The sequence below is a fragment of the Macrosteles quadrilineatus genome, unplaced genomic scaffold (assembly GCF_028750875.1).
Source record: "Macrosteles quadrilineatus isolate MER2022 unplaced genomic scaffold, UCM_ALF_1.0 Scaffold_3__2_contigs__length_128488019, whole genome shotgun sequence".
In the NCBI taxonomy this organism is placed as follows: Eukaryota; Metazoa; Arthropoda; class Insecta; order Hemiptera; family Cicadellidae; genus Macrosteles; species Macrosteles quadrilineatus.
In genome coordinates this window covers 7,787,402-7,804,381 of record NW_026542596.1, presented here as the reverse complement: position 1 = coordinate 7,804,381, position 16,980 = coordinate 7,787,402, and the positions used below count along the sequence as shown (strand labels likewise).

General features: G+C 34.8%; 1 protein-coding gene across 1 annotated transcript; it reads right to left on the bottom strand.

Moving 5' to 3' along the window:
- Positions 1-1,098: 1,098 nt before the first annotated feature.
- On the bottom strand, positions 1,099-16,501 carry LOC128991027 (uncharacterized). The gene is made up of 6 exons (XM_054413736.1): positions 16,407-16,501; positions 4,250-4,378; positions 3,970-4,095; positions 3,165-3,409; positions 2,427-2,560; positions 1,099-1,463 (listed from the first exon to the last, which is right to left on the bottom strand). The coding sequence occupies exons 2-6, from the start codon at positions 4,346-4,348 to the stop codon at positions 1,195-1,197; spliced, it is 873 nt and encodes a 290-aa protein (XP_054269711.1). The 5' UTR covers positions 4,349-4,378; positions 16,407-16,501; the 3' UTR covers positions 1,099-1,194.
- Between the last annotated feature and the right edge of the window lie 479 nt (positions 16,502-16,980).

Genomic DNA, 16,980 nt, shown 5'->3' with positions numbered 1-16,980 from the left:
GAGGTATAACAATTGATAAAAACCCAAATTTCAATACTTTCGACCTTATAATATTGGCCGTACTGAAAATTTTGCATCGCCAACAAGAGGTCCCTTTTCGCTTTCCACATCACATATGTCTATATATTGATATATATATAAATTTGAACGAATAGTGTTTTTGGCCTCTGGGGACATCAAAATGAAAAAGTAAATCGGTGCCAGGCTCAAGTCTTACCATGAGACCTACGGTAATAGCTACTTCCCCTATAGGGAAATTCGTTAAAAAGGTGTTCTAGTATTTTTCTGTTTAAGGAAATATACAAATTTATCTTTTATTTGTACATAATTTTCCTTCAGGATTGATTTGTTGACATAAAATCAGGTTCTTAACAAGTCATCAATCAATCATATATTTGTCGTAGATGACTATAGTTTTGGGGTTAAAACCCCATTTTCAAATCTTTCTCTTCAGTTCAAATATCTTCTTGCACTTAACGTATCAAACCCGCAGTCTAGTTTTGTCTTTGGCCGGACTCGCACGCTTACATATAGTTTTGTAAATCTAAATGTTTGTGTATGTGTTTATATGTAAACGTATTTTTGACAACGGCATACGGCAAGTGCAAGAAGATATGTTTGAGAATTGACAACTAATGAGAAAGATTTGAAAATGGGCTTTTAACCCCGAAATTATAGTCATCTACCACAAATATATGATTAATTTACGACAGGTTAGTAACCTCATTTTATGGCAAATTTATCAGTTGTAGTAAAAAAACTAATACCTAAAATTTTGGGTTATTTCGATGCTATGAACCAAATACTGCATGCATTATAGGTTTAAAAAATCAATGCTATGGTATGCTATAATTAAGTGACCCTAAATTTCTGTTTAACAGTTCCATTTCCGCCTTTTTGTAGAAGGAGAGTTCTCTGTTCAACTCTTCTCACTTAAGAGAATTAATTTTTCTTGTACGGTATTATTATTTCTAAATTAACCTTGTGAATTTTATCCAGAAGACTTCCAGGATAATACCATAATGATACACTTCACATTTATGAATATATCACTCCATAAAAATATATAATAACCACCACACTAGGATAAAAAATAAATAATTGAAAAAATATATTTATTTAGCAAAATGTTCACAATGTTATCTATAAAAGCTTACAGGATTGAAACATAAATCAAAACAATATGAGCAAAAATCACAGCCGGGTAACAGCGTAGTATTTTGTGGGGATGAAGGGTACAAAGTTGAATTCCTTAAGTACATTCTCGGTGGCTGAATCTCTGTTGGTGACGATAGCGATGGGCGTACGCCTGCGTTTGTTCATCTCTCGTACAACACTGGAGATGAGAAGGGTGTCGTATCCTTTGTGTTGCTCTTCTGGTTCCGTGTGTAGAATGAAGATAGCACCAGCGTGGTTGAGGACTACGTAGCTCAACAGCTTCCGATCACTCTTACGAGCCACACCTGGGACATACCAGTATGCAAAAATGTAAAACATAAAATTGCAGTAAAGAGCAATGGCTCAAGTTTTTTTCAAACGATGATGCTAGTCGAATTTGGATGGTAAACAAGAGTTGAAAAATACCGTTAACCTTTGCAATTTACAATGTTTTTTTTATTCTTCACCACATTCTTAAAAATTCACCAAATGAAAAACCTGTATATTCATTATCTGTAGGTTGGATATAAAATGTTCTTTAGTCTTGTTTTGCTATTAATAACAAAAAGCTGATATTTTATTTCTTAGTCCGTTTTGCCTGTTCAAGTAAGTTAGATGCCAAACTCACTAAGAAATTAAAATGATATGTGTTTACTATATAATTAGTCTAAAACTGATAATGGGGTGTTTTTGTATCACATAGTTTAACACAATTGTTTTATACACAAACAAATTTTAATAATGGTATATTTATCCATAACTGGAACTAATTTCTTCAGTAATATCAGCGGATGTTAACTTCCCAGGTTCCTTGAATAATTATGAATAGATTATTATAGATAATACTTGACTTTCTTATAAATAGATTCTTTCTTACTGAGTTGAAATTAATGCTTTTCCTCTAGACACAGTACCTACAGTATATTATTTAATCACGTTTTCCATGTCCTTTTTGTTTTGTCCAGACTGTACCAGGTTTTGACGTGTTTGAGGCGACTGTCCTATCACCCCTTCTACCACCAACCCCTCTTCCGAGTCTGTTTGACTAGTTTTTGGCAGTGTTCTGTCGGTGCCAAGTCTGTCAACTCAGTTTAGCCATCAACGTGGTCTAATCTTCTGTGCTTGACAATTTACAAAACTATATTTAAAACTTCAAAGTACTTTGTCCAGTGCGAGAGTTTGTTCTTATAACCTTTGTTATATATATGTTTCCAATGTATAGTTTCTCTTACAATAACAATATAATATTTGGTTAAAAAACTGCTTACCCATTCCAAAACTAGTAAGAATGCAGTCTTTGATAACGTTTTCTGAATCTAAGAACTTGAGAGGCCATTTTTCATTAATTTCTTTTGCATGGCCTTCGTTGAGAAATAAAACAGTCACATCTGAAGGAGGAGTTCTGAAACATACAAGATGTGAGTTTTCAAACTATTCTTTACACTAATAAAAATAATCACCTTGAATACTATGCCAAATACAATGTCTTTGTGGATCTACAATTAATTGGCCAGATTCGATCCTAAGAAGGGTCCATTTTCAGCTTTATATGACATACCATATTTGTTAAAAAGCACAATTCTACATTTCTTCTACACTATTTAACAAAAGTAGACAAAAAGAATTAAAGAATGCCTTAAATCTGACGTGAATATAGTAACAGTTTGGTACAGTATCAGTCTTCTCGTACTACTCGTATTCTCAGGCCCGCAGAGCCCAAGAGGTATTGTGGTCCCCCTCCACCTTCCTTTTGGAGGAATCTCCCGGTGCTTATGATTTCTATTATTTTTAGGTGCAGGTTTCCCAAGTTTTGTAACAATTATTAGTGATAATACAAATTTTTTACTAAACCAATGGTTTCTAGAGCTATTCCCGGAATGGCTTTTGAAAGATAAAAAAATTCATTAACATCGGGAGTTGGTGTTTTTTATTTTTCCTTAATATAGTTTATTTTGATGGTAGACAGCTTAATATTACGAGCTTATCAAAAATCAACTAGACTCAACCTCTCGTCCACTTTGTGTTCCTCCACTGGGCTGATCCAGTAGAGGCTGTTGGTGACCTCGTTGTACTTGAGCCCCTTAGTCTTGAGGACGTCCAGTACATAGGGTCTTACACTTCCGTAGACCACATCAAACACTATCTGGTCAGTTTCCCAGGGAACCGTAGAGTCTTGTAGAGCTTGGGCGATGTCAGGGGTCTCGTCTCCGCTGCTGTACAGGTGGATGTACGTTATACCCGCACTGCTGCCCTAGTTCAAGAGTAAAAAATTAACAACTTGTGTTTTTTTTATCTATACCATTGGTAATATTTACTTTAATATTTAAGACAATTCACAACTCTTCCATGTAACTTTTGTAAGCACCATGCATTGACAGCCCAATCCCTCCCAATTGACCTAGCAACCCTCTTATTTTGTCCACACTTGGTATGACACCATGGTGCATGTAAAGTAAGCTATTTTCAATAAATGATAACTAATACAGTACAAAATTTTTGTTGTAAGAATTATTAAAGAAATTTGTTCCGTATAAGTATAATTATTTAGTGAAAATTAAAGAATAACCGTATCAACATTATGATTGTGAAAAAGTATCAGCTGGGTCAATGGACTCACATTTACCCTCTATTATAAAGTAATCGAGTTGAATAATTCTCCTATGAGTCTCTCTAACTAATTGTAAAAATCTCAAATATCAGAATAATAACCATAACTTTTTATTATAACAAAAAATGAAATAATTAACTAAAAATTTGATTGAATTATTATCAGTAGATTCAAATTTAACAGCTTATATTCTATGTACTTACTTGAAATGAAGTTAAAACGATAAACGTCCCATTCTCAGTGTTGTTGCCAACAGTGAAAAGCCTTTGTTTGAAGTTGCAGTAACTTGATTTCTTGAATTCGACCATCATCTTAATCATTTGATGCATCTGAAATCCAAAATTGTATCAAGTATTGTATCAAAATTGTATCAAGCTTGTGTACTTTTGTAACTTAGGATTTTTTTTACCTTTACATTTCAGTATAGTTTGCTAGTTTTAAGAGCTTAGTGAATACAAATTTATAAGATACACAAACACTCACAAAAAAGGAGAAGGGCCAGTCTTCATCTCCATGTAAAACATCAAGCACAGTTTGGATTTTTCCCTCGTCTACTTCTTGTAAAAGATCTGCGTTTCCCATCTTTGCTGTGTTTCTTACTGTTGTCCCATCCTGCAGGTAGAAAAAAACTATGATAACACAAAGTTTAACCATACGACAGCCTTTATTTGGTTATAACAAACAATGCAAAGGTAAACGTCTGCAAAATAATTTTTTACTTTCTTGTGATTTGTTTATGGTATTTTAATAGTATATTTCGTACCTAGGGCCGAAAACGAGGTTCTGCCGGCTCGAGATAGTTTTTAAGTTCAAAACGAAGTCGAGAACTTAAATCGATCGAGAGCTGCAAAACCATTTTTGGTCCGTGGTACGAACACTGTTTTTCACCACACTACTACTATTCACAATAATAATAATGAAAACTGATAGTCAACGCAACTTTAAGGTTATGTGAAGAAGTAATTTCAGGAATCAGCAAAAATAATAATAAACAGTTGCTAGGCAACGGTGAAAATAAAACAATTCTATTTCAATGCTATGGATACTGTTTGTGTAATTAATATGCAAGCGGACAGCTGATTTTGCGGCCCCGGGATGTAAAAACCTGCTTGGTCCCCAAATTACGATGAGAGCTGGCATGGCCAGCAAAACGTAACTTTCAGCCACCAATTAACGTATGTAATACAGCCAAAAACATCATAGTGTGGTGAAAAGTATGTTTTGAAGGATGGCTTCAGAAATTTACTATTTGACACCATCCTTTTGTGTAAACCGTTCTTAGGTATCAGCCTAAACACTATAATAATAGTAAAAGGTACAAAATCAGTTAGCACTGATTGTAAAATGACACAATGACACTAGCAAAGTTTTGAAACTGAAAAAGGTTGTCCTTTTCTGCATTCATGAAACTCTTTCAAAAATATTTGGAGTGCCTGAAAGCTGAAATTCTCTTTTAAAATGTTTACAATCTATACCTATAAAATGCAAAGTCCTCACTGACTGACTCACTCACTCATCACTAATTCTCCTATTCCCATTTACCTATGAGGCTGAAATTTGGTACACTGATTCTTTAGGCATTAAATAGGAAAACTAAGTCATTTTTATTCTTATCAGACTTTCGGGCTTCGCCCCAGTTGCTCAGGAGTTTCCCATGTTAACTCTTAACAGCTGTTTCAGTTAAACAACTTGGTTCTATGATGTTCAATAGCATTATAAAGTTACAAGGTTTACCAACAGGGTGCAGCACTATTAATTTTTTGTTTAAATGTATGACAACAGCTAATTTTAATCGTTTATTGTAAAATACCCCATAACCAACCTTTTTTAGGGTTGGTTATAACCAAACAATTTCTCTATAGGGAAGTAGCTATTACCGTAGGTGGCACGGTAAGACCATAGACAAATAGAATAAATATAGACTGTCAAAGGAAGGTTCCGGCGCCCACCGCTAGGGTTTGCCGTGTAGTTACGGCGCACACCGCTGCAGTCGGGGAGCGCAGGAGCCGTATGCGACCAACAGATGCTGCAGCGGTGTGCGTAACTACACGGCAAACGTAGCGGTGGACGCCAAAACTTCTACTAACCGCAGCACAGCTGACGGTCTATATTTATTCTATTTGTCTATGGTAAGACCTAGGCCCGGGACCGATTTACTTTTTCATTTTGATGTCTCCAGATGCCAAAAACACAATTCGCTCAAATTTGTATATTTTTTTATTTATATATACATCTTACTAATATTTTAAATGTGAAAGTGTGTGTACCGTATTTGTTTGTTTTTTTTTGTTTGTTTGAAGTTTAATCACACCTTAACTACTGGTTGGATTGGGCTGAAATTTGGTACGATGATAGCTCACATTCCCGATTAACAGACATATTCTTATCTCAAAAATCCTTTCGGGCTCCGCCCTAGTGGCTCTAGAGTTTCCCATGTTAACCTTAAGAGTATTCATATTTAAAGGGATTAAAGAATTCTGTCAGCTGTTTTAATTACACAAGTTGTTCTATGATATTCAATATTATTAAAAGTTATAAGGTTCACCAACAGGGTGCAGCCCTATTAATTTTTTTTCATTTATGACAACATAGCTAATTTTAACTAAGCCTCAACAAAAAGCTGTGATGCACAATGAGAACTGTAAAAGTAGGATTGTTTACAAGATTATGTTTTTATAAATAATGTTTCAATATTGTGCGAATATTCGATCATTTACTTTTTTTGTTTAGGTGTAGTGGTAGAGCGTTATGGCTATGGTGTATGTGTTCTATAGCTTCCGTAAATTAAAAGAACCAAATTTTCTCAAACCGTGTCCTCTTCCATTGCAAACACAAAGCATGAGTATAACTGCAATAAGCATGTTATACTTATACGTCAACCCCGAACGAAGGACGGGTATTCTGCTAGTATAGTTATACTCGTATATGTGTCCTAATTTCTCTCTAGACCTTTTTAAAGAGATAAAAAAAAAACTATTTAGTATATCAAAGTGTTTTTGTACGGTTATTGGTAACAGAGAAAATTCAAAAAATTGTAAATTTAAAATTCCTATGTTATTCTTATGGAGAATATTGTAAAATATTGTAGTTTGCTTGTTCAAGGATGATCAAACTTGGCAAATTTATTTATCGTACACTACGCTGTTAATATTTTATTTTAAAACATGCTTTATTAGTTTCCTTGTAGCAGCAAACCTAAAAGTGCTGCTATTCCTGATTTCTAGTAAGTGCAGAAATCACACAACTGCAAAAAAATTTTGGTTATGGAGTTTCTGCAATATTCAAATGAACTAAGCAGCAACAAGCTGTGATACACAATGAGAACTGAACTGTTATGTTATGTTTGTTTTTAATTTAATAAATATTATGTGGTATTGTGTGAATAATAGGGCAATTTTATTTTTTAGTGCATAATTCATCAACTTAGATAGACTTTATTTTTTTCCAATCCAACGTTTTTATAAAAAAAACTATTGTTTTTGTTTTACCCCAAAAAAATTTCTGGGAAACGGATTAATGTGTCAATAACTTTAGTGAATTACTGATCAAGTCATTGATTTGGATGGAAGGAAGTAATATATAATTAGATATGAATCTTTGGAGTATGTCAATAGTGCGTGAAAACTACTTGACCAATTGAGCTGATTTTTTTCTTGAGTAGAGCCAATACAACCACCGGCTTAAAGGACATAGAAGGGCCAGCGAAAGCCCTTGAAGGGTCCCCAAAAATGTTCCTTAACTGAGCGAATTCCGGTCCAGGTATATGCGAGTTGTCGGGACAAGGAATGTTCTTGTTTATGTAGAATCATATCCCACCCGCATACCAGGCATAACGGAATTTAGAAACTTTAGATATTTGTGAGTGAACAATATTTGTGACATAACACTAACAACATTTCCCTCTATTTATTTTAATACTCTACTAGGGCTCTGCCCTGAGAGTTAATTAAGTCCAATGTTGTTCGTCAAAGTAACCATGAAAAGCCTTTCGAAATGCCACTCAAACCGGTACGGCAATCAATAGTTTTATTAATACTTATGAAGTCAAATGGAGCGAAGCCCGTGGGTAACAGCTAGTATAATATAGTCTCCACAACTTTAATGACGATTTTGAAATAATCACACCTAGTAATAAAAACTGTACCAGTACTGGAGTGGAAATGAAAATTAACACATTTTTTATGAGATGATATATTTTTGAATGCATTGAACTGTTTAAAAATCTTACACATTTTTTCGTTCTTATCTTAGTGGCTGTTTCCCCTCAATTTAGGCTCCCTGACATGTATAAATAAAAGGTTTATAGTACTTCGGTTGATCCAGGTATTTTAACCTTCTTTAAAGAAAAGTGCCCCAAATGGTAAACATGTTATCCACATATAAATAGTTCAACACATAACTGTCCCATCTCTGAAAAGAACAAATCTCATCCAGTACGTACATTTATATTGCATTTCAATTCTACATGTAGAGACAATCTGTCTCATCAGTCCGACCGAAGGGATCCAAATGTTATTTTTAAACTTTGTTTAACGGTTGACCCAGTCCCGATGAGTCGCGTCCTCGACTGGCACACTGATCCCTAGCGTTGGTTACACTTTCCCTTTACTATTCGCTCTTCCTCATCTTGAGAACAAGAATTTGCCTATTTAAACTTTCCATTTAATTACAGTAATTACAGTCATTGGTAAGGTATTATTGGCTTTTATATTATCGTTTATTACATTAAGGGGTTAAATGCTGTGTTATTTAACCTGAATATGAGTGAAGAGTGAAATGAAATGAGATGTTAATCTTTTTGTTACTGACTATGCCCAGCTGCTTCTATACAAGGCCCCACTAGAAAAACAGGCCATGCTGCAGGATCCATGACGTCACACTAGTGGATAGATTCGTTGATAGATTCACTGCCATATCCCATATGTTTTAGGTAAAGCTGGCTGTTTGTCAGATTTTAACGGTAAGATTTTAAAACAACTATCCACCACTGTGACGTAGTGTTGCGCTGCCCATGCTGCAGCAAGGCCTGTTTTTCTAGTGGGGCCTTGTTCTCTAGCCGGGACCATCAATTTAAAGCCAATGAATAAAATTAATGCAGAACACTGCAATAAACTTAAAATCTATTACATTTTATCACTCAGAAAGGGTAAATTAAATTTTAAAAGGTATAACCTAATACCGGCTAAACAAAAACACTATCAACATCATTATTCTATACATTTACAAGAACAATGTATTACAACACCCCCTAATACCTTGATTAGGTTGATTCAATAACTGGTTTGACTAACTACAGTGAAAAATGTAGATCTTTTATGTTGTGTGTGAGTGTGTTATATTTAATGAAAATGTCAGAATGCATTCTCAAAAACTGCCTGTATATTTGTAGAAAATGAAGACGAGCAATAAACGCTCAAAACGCATGAACAACAACCTCTGGCAATGTTTAATAGTTGAACACTTGCTTGAAAACAATGCTTTTCATAATTATGTTAAATGTATAAAATTTAAGAAAACAAACCACATATAAGGTATGTTGACAACTATTTGTGCAATTCTCTCAAAGCGGGCAAGGCTTTAAAAAGTTACATCTGCTAATCGTATGGATCCATACTTGGGGAGCGAGCTTGCGTAATGGTTAGAGCGCAGGACTTCAGTTCCTGAGTTCCCAGGTTTGATGCCCGCCAAGTCACCAATGGATTTTATCTAAGTGAAATGCCGCAACCCCTAGGTCTAGCCTGAAGTAATGTGAAAAACCACCCCAGGCTCGTGCCTAGCGTCCTAGGAAAAAAAACCGTACGGATCCATGCAGGATTATTTCTGCCTGAATTGCAAAATCTGGCCAAGATTGAGAAAATGTCAATTGGTTTAGGTTAAAGGTTAGGCTCAACCAGAACTGTGGGTTCACCAGATGACATTAGCAAGCAAACACAGGAAAAATACCGATACAAAGGATATGTATGTAATGTCCACATATTTCTTTACTTATAAAACTTGTTATAGCTGTTGATAGTTCTGAGCGAAACTGATGAGTTAAATTTTAGGAAATAGTCGTATTTTGTATTATATCTATAAACATTTTTTATTTGCATTATTAAAAACCATGAAACGTAATCGCTCCGCACAACTGGCATTCACTGCTATGAAAGCAATCCTAGTTAGTAATTAAAAAACAGTTGTAGGTAAAGAAGTGTACGCAACTCGTGAAAATTGTCTTAACGACACTCATAGAAGTTTTCGACTAGTTTCGTTAACACTATTTATATGCAAACACAAAATCCAAATAACACATAAAAACACATTATGATATAGACTTTATATAACTCCACCACCCCTCTCTAGATAACTCTCTAGTAGTAACTCGATCATTGCGTAAACTACTATTTTGACAGTTGTCACTATAGAGATTCTCTATTGTATGTTGGTGTCACGAAATCGCCAGCTAAGATAAGGAAGCTACTAGACAAATTATAACGTGAGTATGAATTAAGATGCTTGTGAGATGTGTGAAATACAATGTTGCTTTTTCTTTAGTCAGGAGCATTCAACAAAATCCCTAATTAAAATCTCTTCTGGATAATAGCTTGACACCTAAAGCCACTCAGCTACCCATGATCAGCACAAAGCAACCATAATCCCCACCCCTTCCCAATTGTAGGTTTTTGTTGGGTCATATGTGGTCTCAAGGGTAATTAATAAAAGACTGATCTCCGGTTCTAAATCTATATACAGTTGAACCTCCTTAGTACGAACCTCGGTAAAACGAATTCCTCGATAAGACGAATTTTTTTTAATCCCCTTGAAACTTTCATAAAGGTCAATGCTAAAAACACCTCTGTACAACGTAGTAATTAGGTTAAAAACCTCCATAAGACGAATTTGTTTGTGACATGGGCTAGGACTGATTAACCTCTATACAACGAATATTCTAAGCACAAAACCTCTACAAGACGAACGGGACCTCTATAAGACGGATTTCTTATAATCTTAACCTCCATAGTACGTAGTTTTCAAAACAAACAGAAGCTTGTCTCAACATGAAACCCCCACCCATCCCTCTTCCTTCCTCAGTCATTGTTTGGAAAAACCTTGGAGCGAGGAGAAACCTCTATAAGAAGAATAACAGCAGCATTAAACCTCGATAAAACGACCCTCTTTATTAAGAATACCTCTATAGTACGAATTTTTCCCGTACCCCTTGGAATTCGTCTTATAGAGGTTCAACTGTAATTAATACGCTACATGAAAATTTGTCGGTTGAACTCCTCCGCCATTTCTTAACCGATTTTATCCATTGACGTCTCATTGGAAAGAGCGTGTCACGTAGATTTGCAAACTGGCCTTACATTTGAAAAAGTCCCTTGGGCTCTGCCCCAGCGGCTTTGAAAGTTCCCATGTTATCCTTATGAAGAACATAATTGTTTACATTTTGATCAGCTGTATAATTTAATTGCTGTTATTTATTTTTCAATCCAATGAAACACATTGAGTACATTTATTTACTATTTGAGTTGTGTAAACATAACCCCCAAGACGGATCGTGTTAGTATGGTTGTATCTGAAATTGGTGTATTCATCGTTGTTTTGTGTCGCTATGACGGATCGTGTTAGCATGATTCTAACTTAAATTTGTGCATTTATCGCTGACCCTGGACAATCTCAACTATTAGGTTACAAATGCGCCCTAACACTACCGGTACCCCAAAACTACTTTTCGTTCTCAATTGGCCCTCTATCAATGACCTGTGTTGCCTGTACAGCGAGGCATTTAGAGAAGGAGAAAACCGGCCGGAATGCTTTAAGTTTATCAATAACGAAGATAAACATGGTCTTATAGTTACACACCGGTAATCTTTGAGTTGACTCTTTTCAACTCATTGTAAATATGACTGTTATTCGTTTTGAAATAACTCCTGTAATACATTGCAATTGCTCGAATTCGAGCAACATGTACGCTAGTATTTTATGAAAGAATCTAATTGCTCAATGATGAGAACTTAAACTTGGACCTGACTTCAGTCAGCTGTTGGGCTGAGAACAGGTGTTGAGAAAGAGTGACAGTTTAGCCAACTATTGGCAACAAGAAACCAACATAAGCTGGCAAACATTCAAACACCCTGCTGCCATTCAATGTTTATGTTTTGTGTTCCATTTTGATCTTGTTCAACTCTGAACTACAACTGTTTACGACTTGGTTATTTTAGTTTTTTGTTGTATTCAGTGATCAGTAAAATTGGATCATTGGAAGCTTTCATTGCTTTGAGTTTTGAGTTTCTGTATTTTGGTAAGCAATGAGTCCCTTTCCATAGTAAAGTTTATAGTTAATATTAAAATATAATTTCCATGTAACACATTTTTCTTATTATGTGTAGAGAGTGACAAAGTTAAATTGCCTTTTAAGCGACCACAAATAATAAAAAAAAAACATTTCTTTGACTGAATAAATCCGAAGTATGCAGAGTCACTGATAACTGTCTCAAAAACCAATAAGTTACCTCTGAGGTTTAAATATAAGTGGACTTAGAACTAATTTAGGTTAAATTTGTTTACAAAAATAAGCCAATTTAATTAGATTAACGACTATTCAAGTTAAAAATTGGATTCTAATGCATTAAAGTGTTTTGTTAATTCCTATACTTTGGATGATTTCCATTCCAAAAATTATCTGCTGACCTCCTCGTTCATTTCTAGTGACAAAATTTTGCTCTTCTCATTACGGTGCACCTACTACCCCAACAAAATTCCTTTAAATAAAGTCTCTTGTGTTGTATATAACATTATTAATGTGCAATTGCATTTTTCAATATTATATTTTACTATTGGACTAGTATTTTAATCCAATATCAATAACAGCACTTTTTGTCCTAAGACGCTAGGCATGAGCCCGGGATTGTTTTTCACATTACTTCAGGATAGACCTAGGCTGCGTACTTGGATAAAATCCATTTGTGATTTGGCGGGATTTGAACCCGGGACTTCAGGGATCGAAGTCCCGTGCTCCAACCACTAGACCATCTCGCTCCCCCTAATAACTAATAACAGCAGTGCAGTTACAGTAATCCAATCATTACAGGGTAATGAAGTGATGAAGAATCTGAGTATGGCTGAGAATAAGTAGACACTCCGTGTGTAGACTAGGTCTAGTTAATTATAAATTTACTGTCTGTTTAATAATAGCAAGTGATTAAAACATTCCAATGGCTGGCACTGGTGTTTGGCCTCAGGTCAAAACATCTATATAGACAGTTCAATATCTCCTTAGTACAAGAACCTAACCACAGTACACCCTAAATTTACTATTAGAGCTTGAAGGATTAAAATTATGTAGAAATGAATTTAGTATTTCAAGATTTATATGATGCCATCATACCAGGTACTGAAAAACTTACACACTTACCACCGAGTGTCAGTAGATTACACATACAGAGGAGTGTGACGACTGGTAGTGAGACTTTTAGCACATTTACTACCGAGTTTCAGTAGATTACACATACAGAGGAGTGTGACGACTGGTAGTGAGACTTAGTGAGACTAGACCGGTAGTAAATGTTTTAGCACATTTACTACCGAGTTTCAGTAGACTACACATACAGAGGAGTTGTATTTTTTACAATATAATAACAACTTTTTTTTTCAACGGTATATTTTCCTGCTGGTAGTAAAACTGTTTAAGCATTAAAAGACAAACACAGTAGTCTACCAATCAAAATAACAACAAAAGTGATTTCAGACAAAGACAGAAAACTACGGTCTCATCCAAAGACTAAGTCCTATGAGAGCAGAGAATAGAAAATGAGAAAAAATAATAACTCTTCCCATTAAAATGGCATGGGTGGTCCAGTGTTGGTCCTATTGTATCAATAAATTGAACTTTGAAATGAATCTTTATTACCATATGATTTGGTAATTTGAAATTATTTTAATAATTTGCATTATCTATCTATAATATTAAAACGAAACAGGGTTTTTTTATTTCACGATTCTGAATCAACAACTTGACCGATTTTCATGATTTTTGTGTTGAAAGAAAGATAATTTTGAGAACTAGGGAATGTCGAAGCCATAATTTTAATTTAAGGTTTCAGTTTTTTAGAAATTAAGTTTCAATTTTTAAAAAGTCTAGTAGCCGACGCTAGCAATTCAAAATATTTTCAGTGCTGGTTAAACTAACAGCTGGTTATAAACTGTCATTGAAATGTTTATGTTACAAGTTGTTTGTATACAAAAATCTCAAACAGTTTAATCAAGTTTAGTCGTAAATGCAAACTGTGTAAGTAAGTTATAGTTTCTGCCATGGAAATTTCATCTCATATTTGGGAAATCTTTTTTTAGAAATTTATTGCTTAATCGTTTAAGATATAAGAGGTTTACGTGTTGATACTTCTTTTTCTGTATGTCCGAATGTATATGAGTCATACTATAATTTTGGTTAGTAATGAAAGCATTAATTGGTGTAGTAGGTCTCTATAAAACTGTCCAATGAGCTGCAAGGTGCAGTAGAAACCAAAGTCGACTCATACCATACCATAACTCTCCCCGTAGTATTGAAAAGTGCAGACAAAATATACAGACCAGTTCAAGATAACAGAGGTCGAGATAAAAACAAACAGAGAGCTAAGAGAAATGTGTAAACACCCAGATATAGGGGTGCTTTCCAGAAGGAAAAGGCTTGGATGGGCAGGCTATGCATGGTGGATAGAAGATAAATCAACTTTTAAAAGTATATTCCATAGTACCACAAGATAAAAGACCACTTTGGAAGACCAAGAATTAAGTGGAAAGAACAAGCTATGAAATACATCCTCAGACCGGGATCTAAATTATAAGAGGCAGGGGATGGAAGAGAATGGGTGGCCAGAATCCTCATAAGGTGTCATTTCATGAGGATTCTGGCCACCCAGTCAGTCTGTGGTCACGGAGGTAAAGGGGTGGTAAGTACATATGTAAGTGGTATATGCAATTGTAGCAACTCTACTCAATACCTGTGTGTGTGAATCGGTCTCCAATCTCACTTCAAGTCTTTTCAAATCGACGCAACTGCTATTTTATGGTAAAATTATTGAATTTAAAATGCATATCGCTATATTTTAGGTCTATAATCGGATGGAAGAAATAGGTAGTCACGTGACATTTATTAATAAGGTCAACAACTAAAAAATAACAATTAATTGTTAATTAGGTTGTTTTGTGGGCAGTTGGTCCCCATTAAAACTGCCAGAATTTGTCACTGTGCGTGTAAACTACATGTTCTGAACTATTCCGTTTTAATTGACTACTCGATTCCCGTACAAAGGACGCGCCAACAGCTCGTTTACAGTTAAGAGTAAAATAAAACAAAGACTGTGGACAAAGACAATGGACTAAAAGACAAAGATAGAGAAGAACTTGGTCCAAACCCGGTAAGTAGATGTAGCAACAAAGATTTGAGAACACCACAATTCCCATAAAAAATAATTAATTTTTTAGTCACAATTTAAAGGTCCATAGTATTACATATCCAGGATTCCTAATATTCAAGTTGGGTTTACAGGATGCCAGTAAATGTGAGGCAATTGTCAGAAGACAAACGAGTGACATAAAATTATTGGCTTCGTGTAATTCGTGTAAACACTTCTGGCCAATTGTCTTGCCAACTGCTCTCACACTTAATCATAGGTAATATGGGAGTATGATTTATCTATGGTAATATTATAGTTTTAATGGATAGAATGATTGTTGTTATATTATAGTATAATGTAAATTTAATTGTTATAACCATGATCACTTATTGTGAGTCTTAATGATTACTTATAAATAATATTGAAAATTGTGTAGATACTGGTGATGGCGATCCCTTATTATTTATTACTTACCTAGCTATTATAGCTAACTTATCCCACTTATTTGGTGGGAAAAGTAGTTGCCAAGTGTAGTTTGAGGGACTACCAAAATCAGCTGTTTACACCATTGTCAAATTATAATACTACAGTAAACCCTCCATTGACCATCACCCATAACACCAGGACTGTTCAACTGAATAGCCGGAGACAGAAATTCTTCCATGAATGTGTACAGTTTTGAAAAGTACGATGATTTTGTGAAGAAATAACACAGTGTACATATGAATAATATCATATTATTTAATCCATATAAATAAAAATGAATCCCTTTTTTTATGGTACAGTATTCCATAACTTGAGAACGAGTGCACCGAATTGGATGACTCTTATTTTGTCGTGTTCCTTATAGTGCCAGGGGAAGGCTTTTATTTAAGGAAATTTAGAATCCATCCAACCGTTATTTAGTAATTTGATTTTAAAAATTAAAAAAAAAATTGCCTTTACATTAGCTGACTGACTTCAATTAACGAGCATTTGACATAAATCCACATTAGGACAGGAATATGTCTGTCGGGCCAGCTAGTTTACTATAGGCCTACAAATATGTGCTGTCAGATAAACTGTATATTGTTTATTTTTTATGTTTTATACATTTGTAAAAAAACCAACAGTAAAAATATCAAATACAATTTTTGAAATGACAAGAGATTAACAGTTAAAAGAGTGACAAATAATCAAGGTTTTTTTCACATACCGAAATTTAAAAACTAAATACACACTTTTACATATTAATTGACAAGCAATCAAATAAGACAACTTACAGAAACAAATGCTTAGTAGGTGCTTGAACTGGTGCTAACCACTGACTGGGGCTGGCACCTGACGAGTTGTCTCAGCTTGGCAGCCATCTTGGAACTCAGCCAGCTGATTCTTGACAACTTCCTGATTCAGGTGGGAGGTACTCAGCACATTTCAAACTGGCGACATTGTTTTGAGCTGGGTAAAAATTTGTTGAGGTAAATACACAGTTTTTTAAGCGATTGGCAAACTTCCAATGAATGAAATTGACAATGTCAGACATCTCTAGAATTAGATGTTTAGCCTTAACCTGTTTTAAAGTGGGAAACGTGTGAAGGTTGTGGTACATTTATTATTAGCCTATAGTTTGTTTGTATTGTTGTGGGGAGTGAATTAAAATAAACGGTATCAGCATTCTGACACATACTTTCTCCCATAAGTTTGTCAACAACCTTTATCATGTGTAAGCGGTGAGAGTAAATGTACGGAAATGGGATTTGTACAATTTTGTTCAGAATTTAAAGGATTATAACATACTAAATTTTTATCCAAATTGTTCGAGCCAATTTTGGGAAAATCCGATTTTTCCGTTATTTT

Coding starts and splice junctions, on each gene's coding strand:
- LOC128991027 (XM_054413736.1), bottom strand. CDS start 4,348: ATGGGAAACGCAGATCTTTTACAAGAAGTAGACGAGGGAAAAATCCAA. Junction 3,410..3,969: donor TCGTTTTAACTTCATTTCAA/GTAAGTACATAG, acceptor CTCTTGAACTAG/GGCAGCAGTGCGGGTATAAC. Junction 1,464..2,426: donor TCTTACTAGTTTTGGAATGG/GTAAGCAGTTTT, acceptor GGTATGTCCCAG/GTGTGGCTCGTAAGAGTGAT.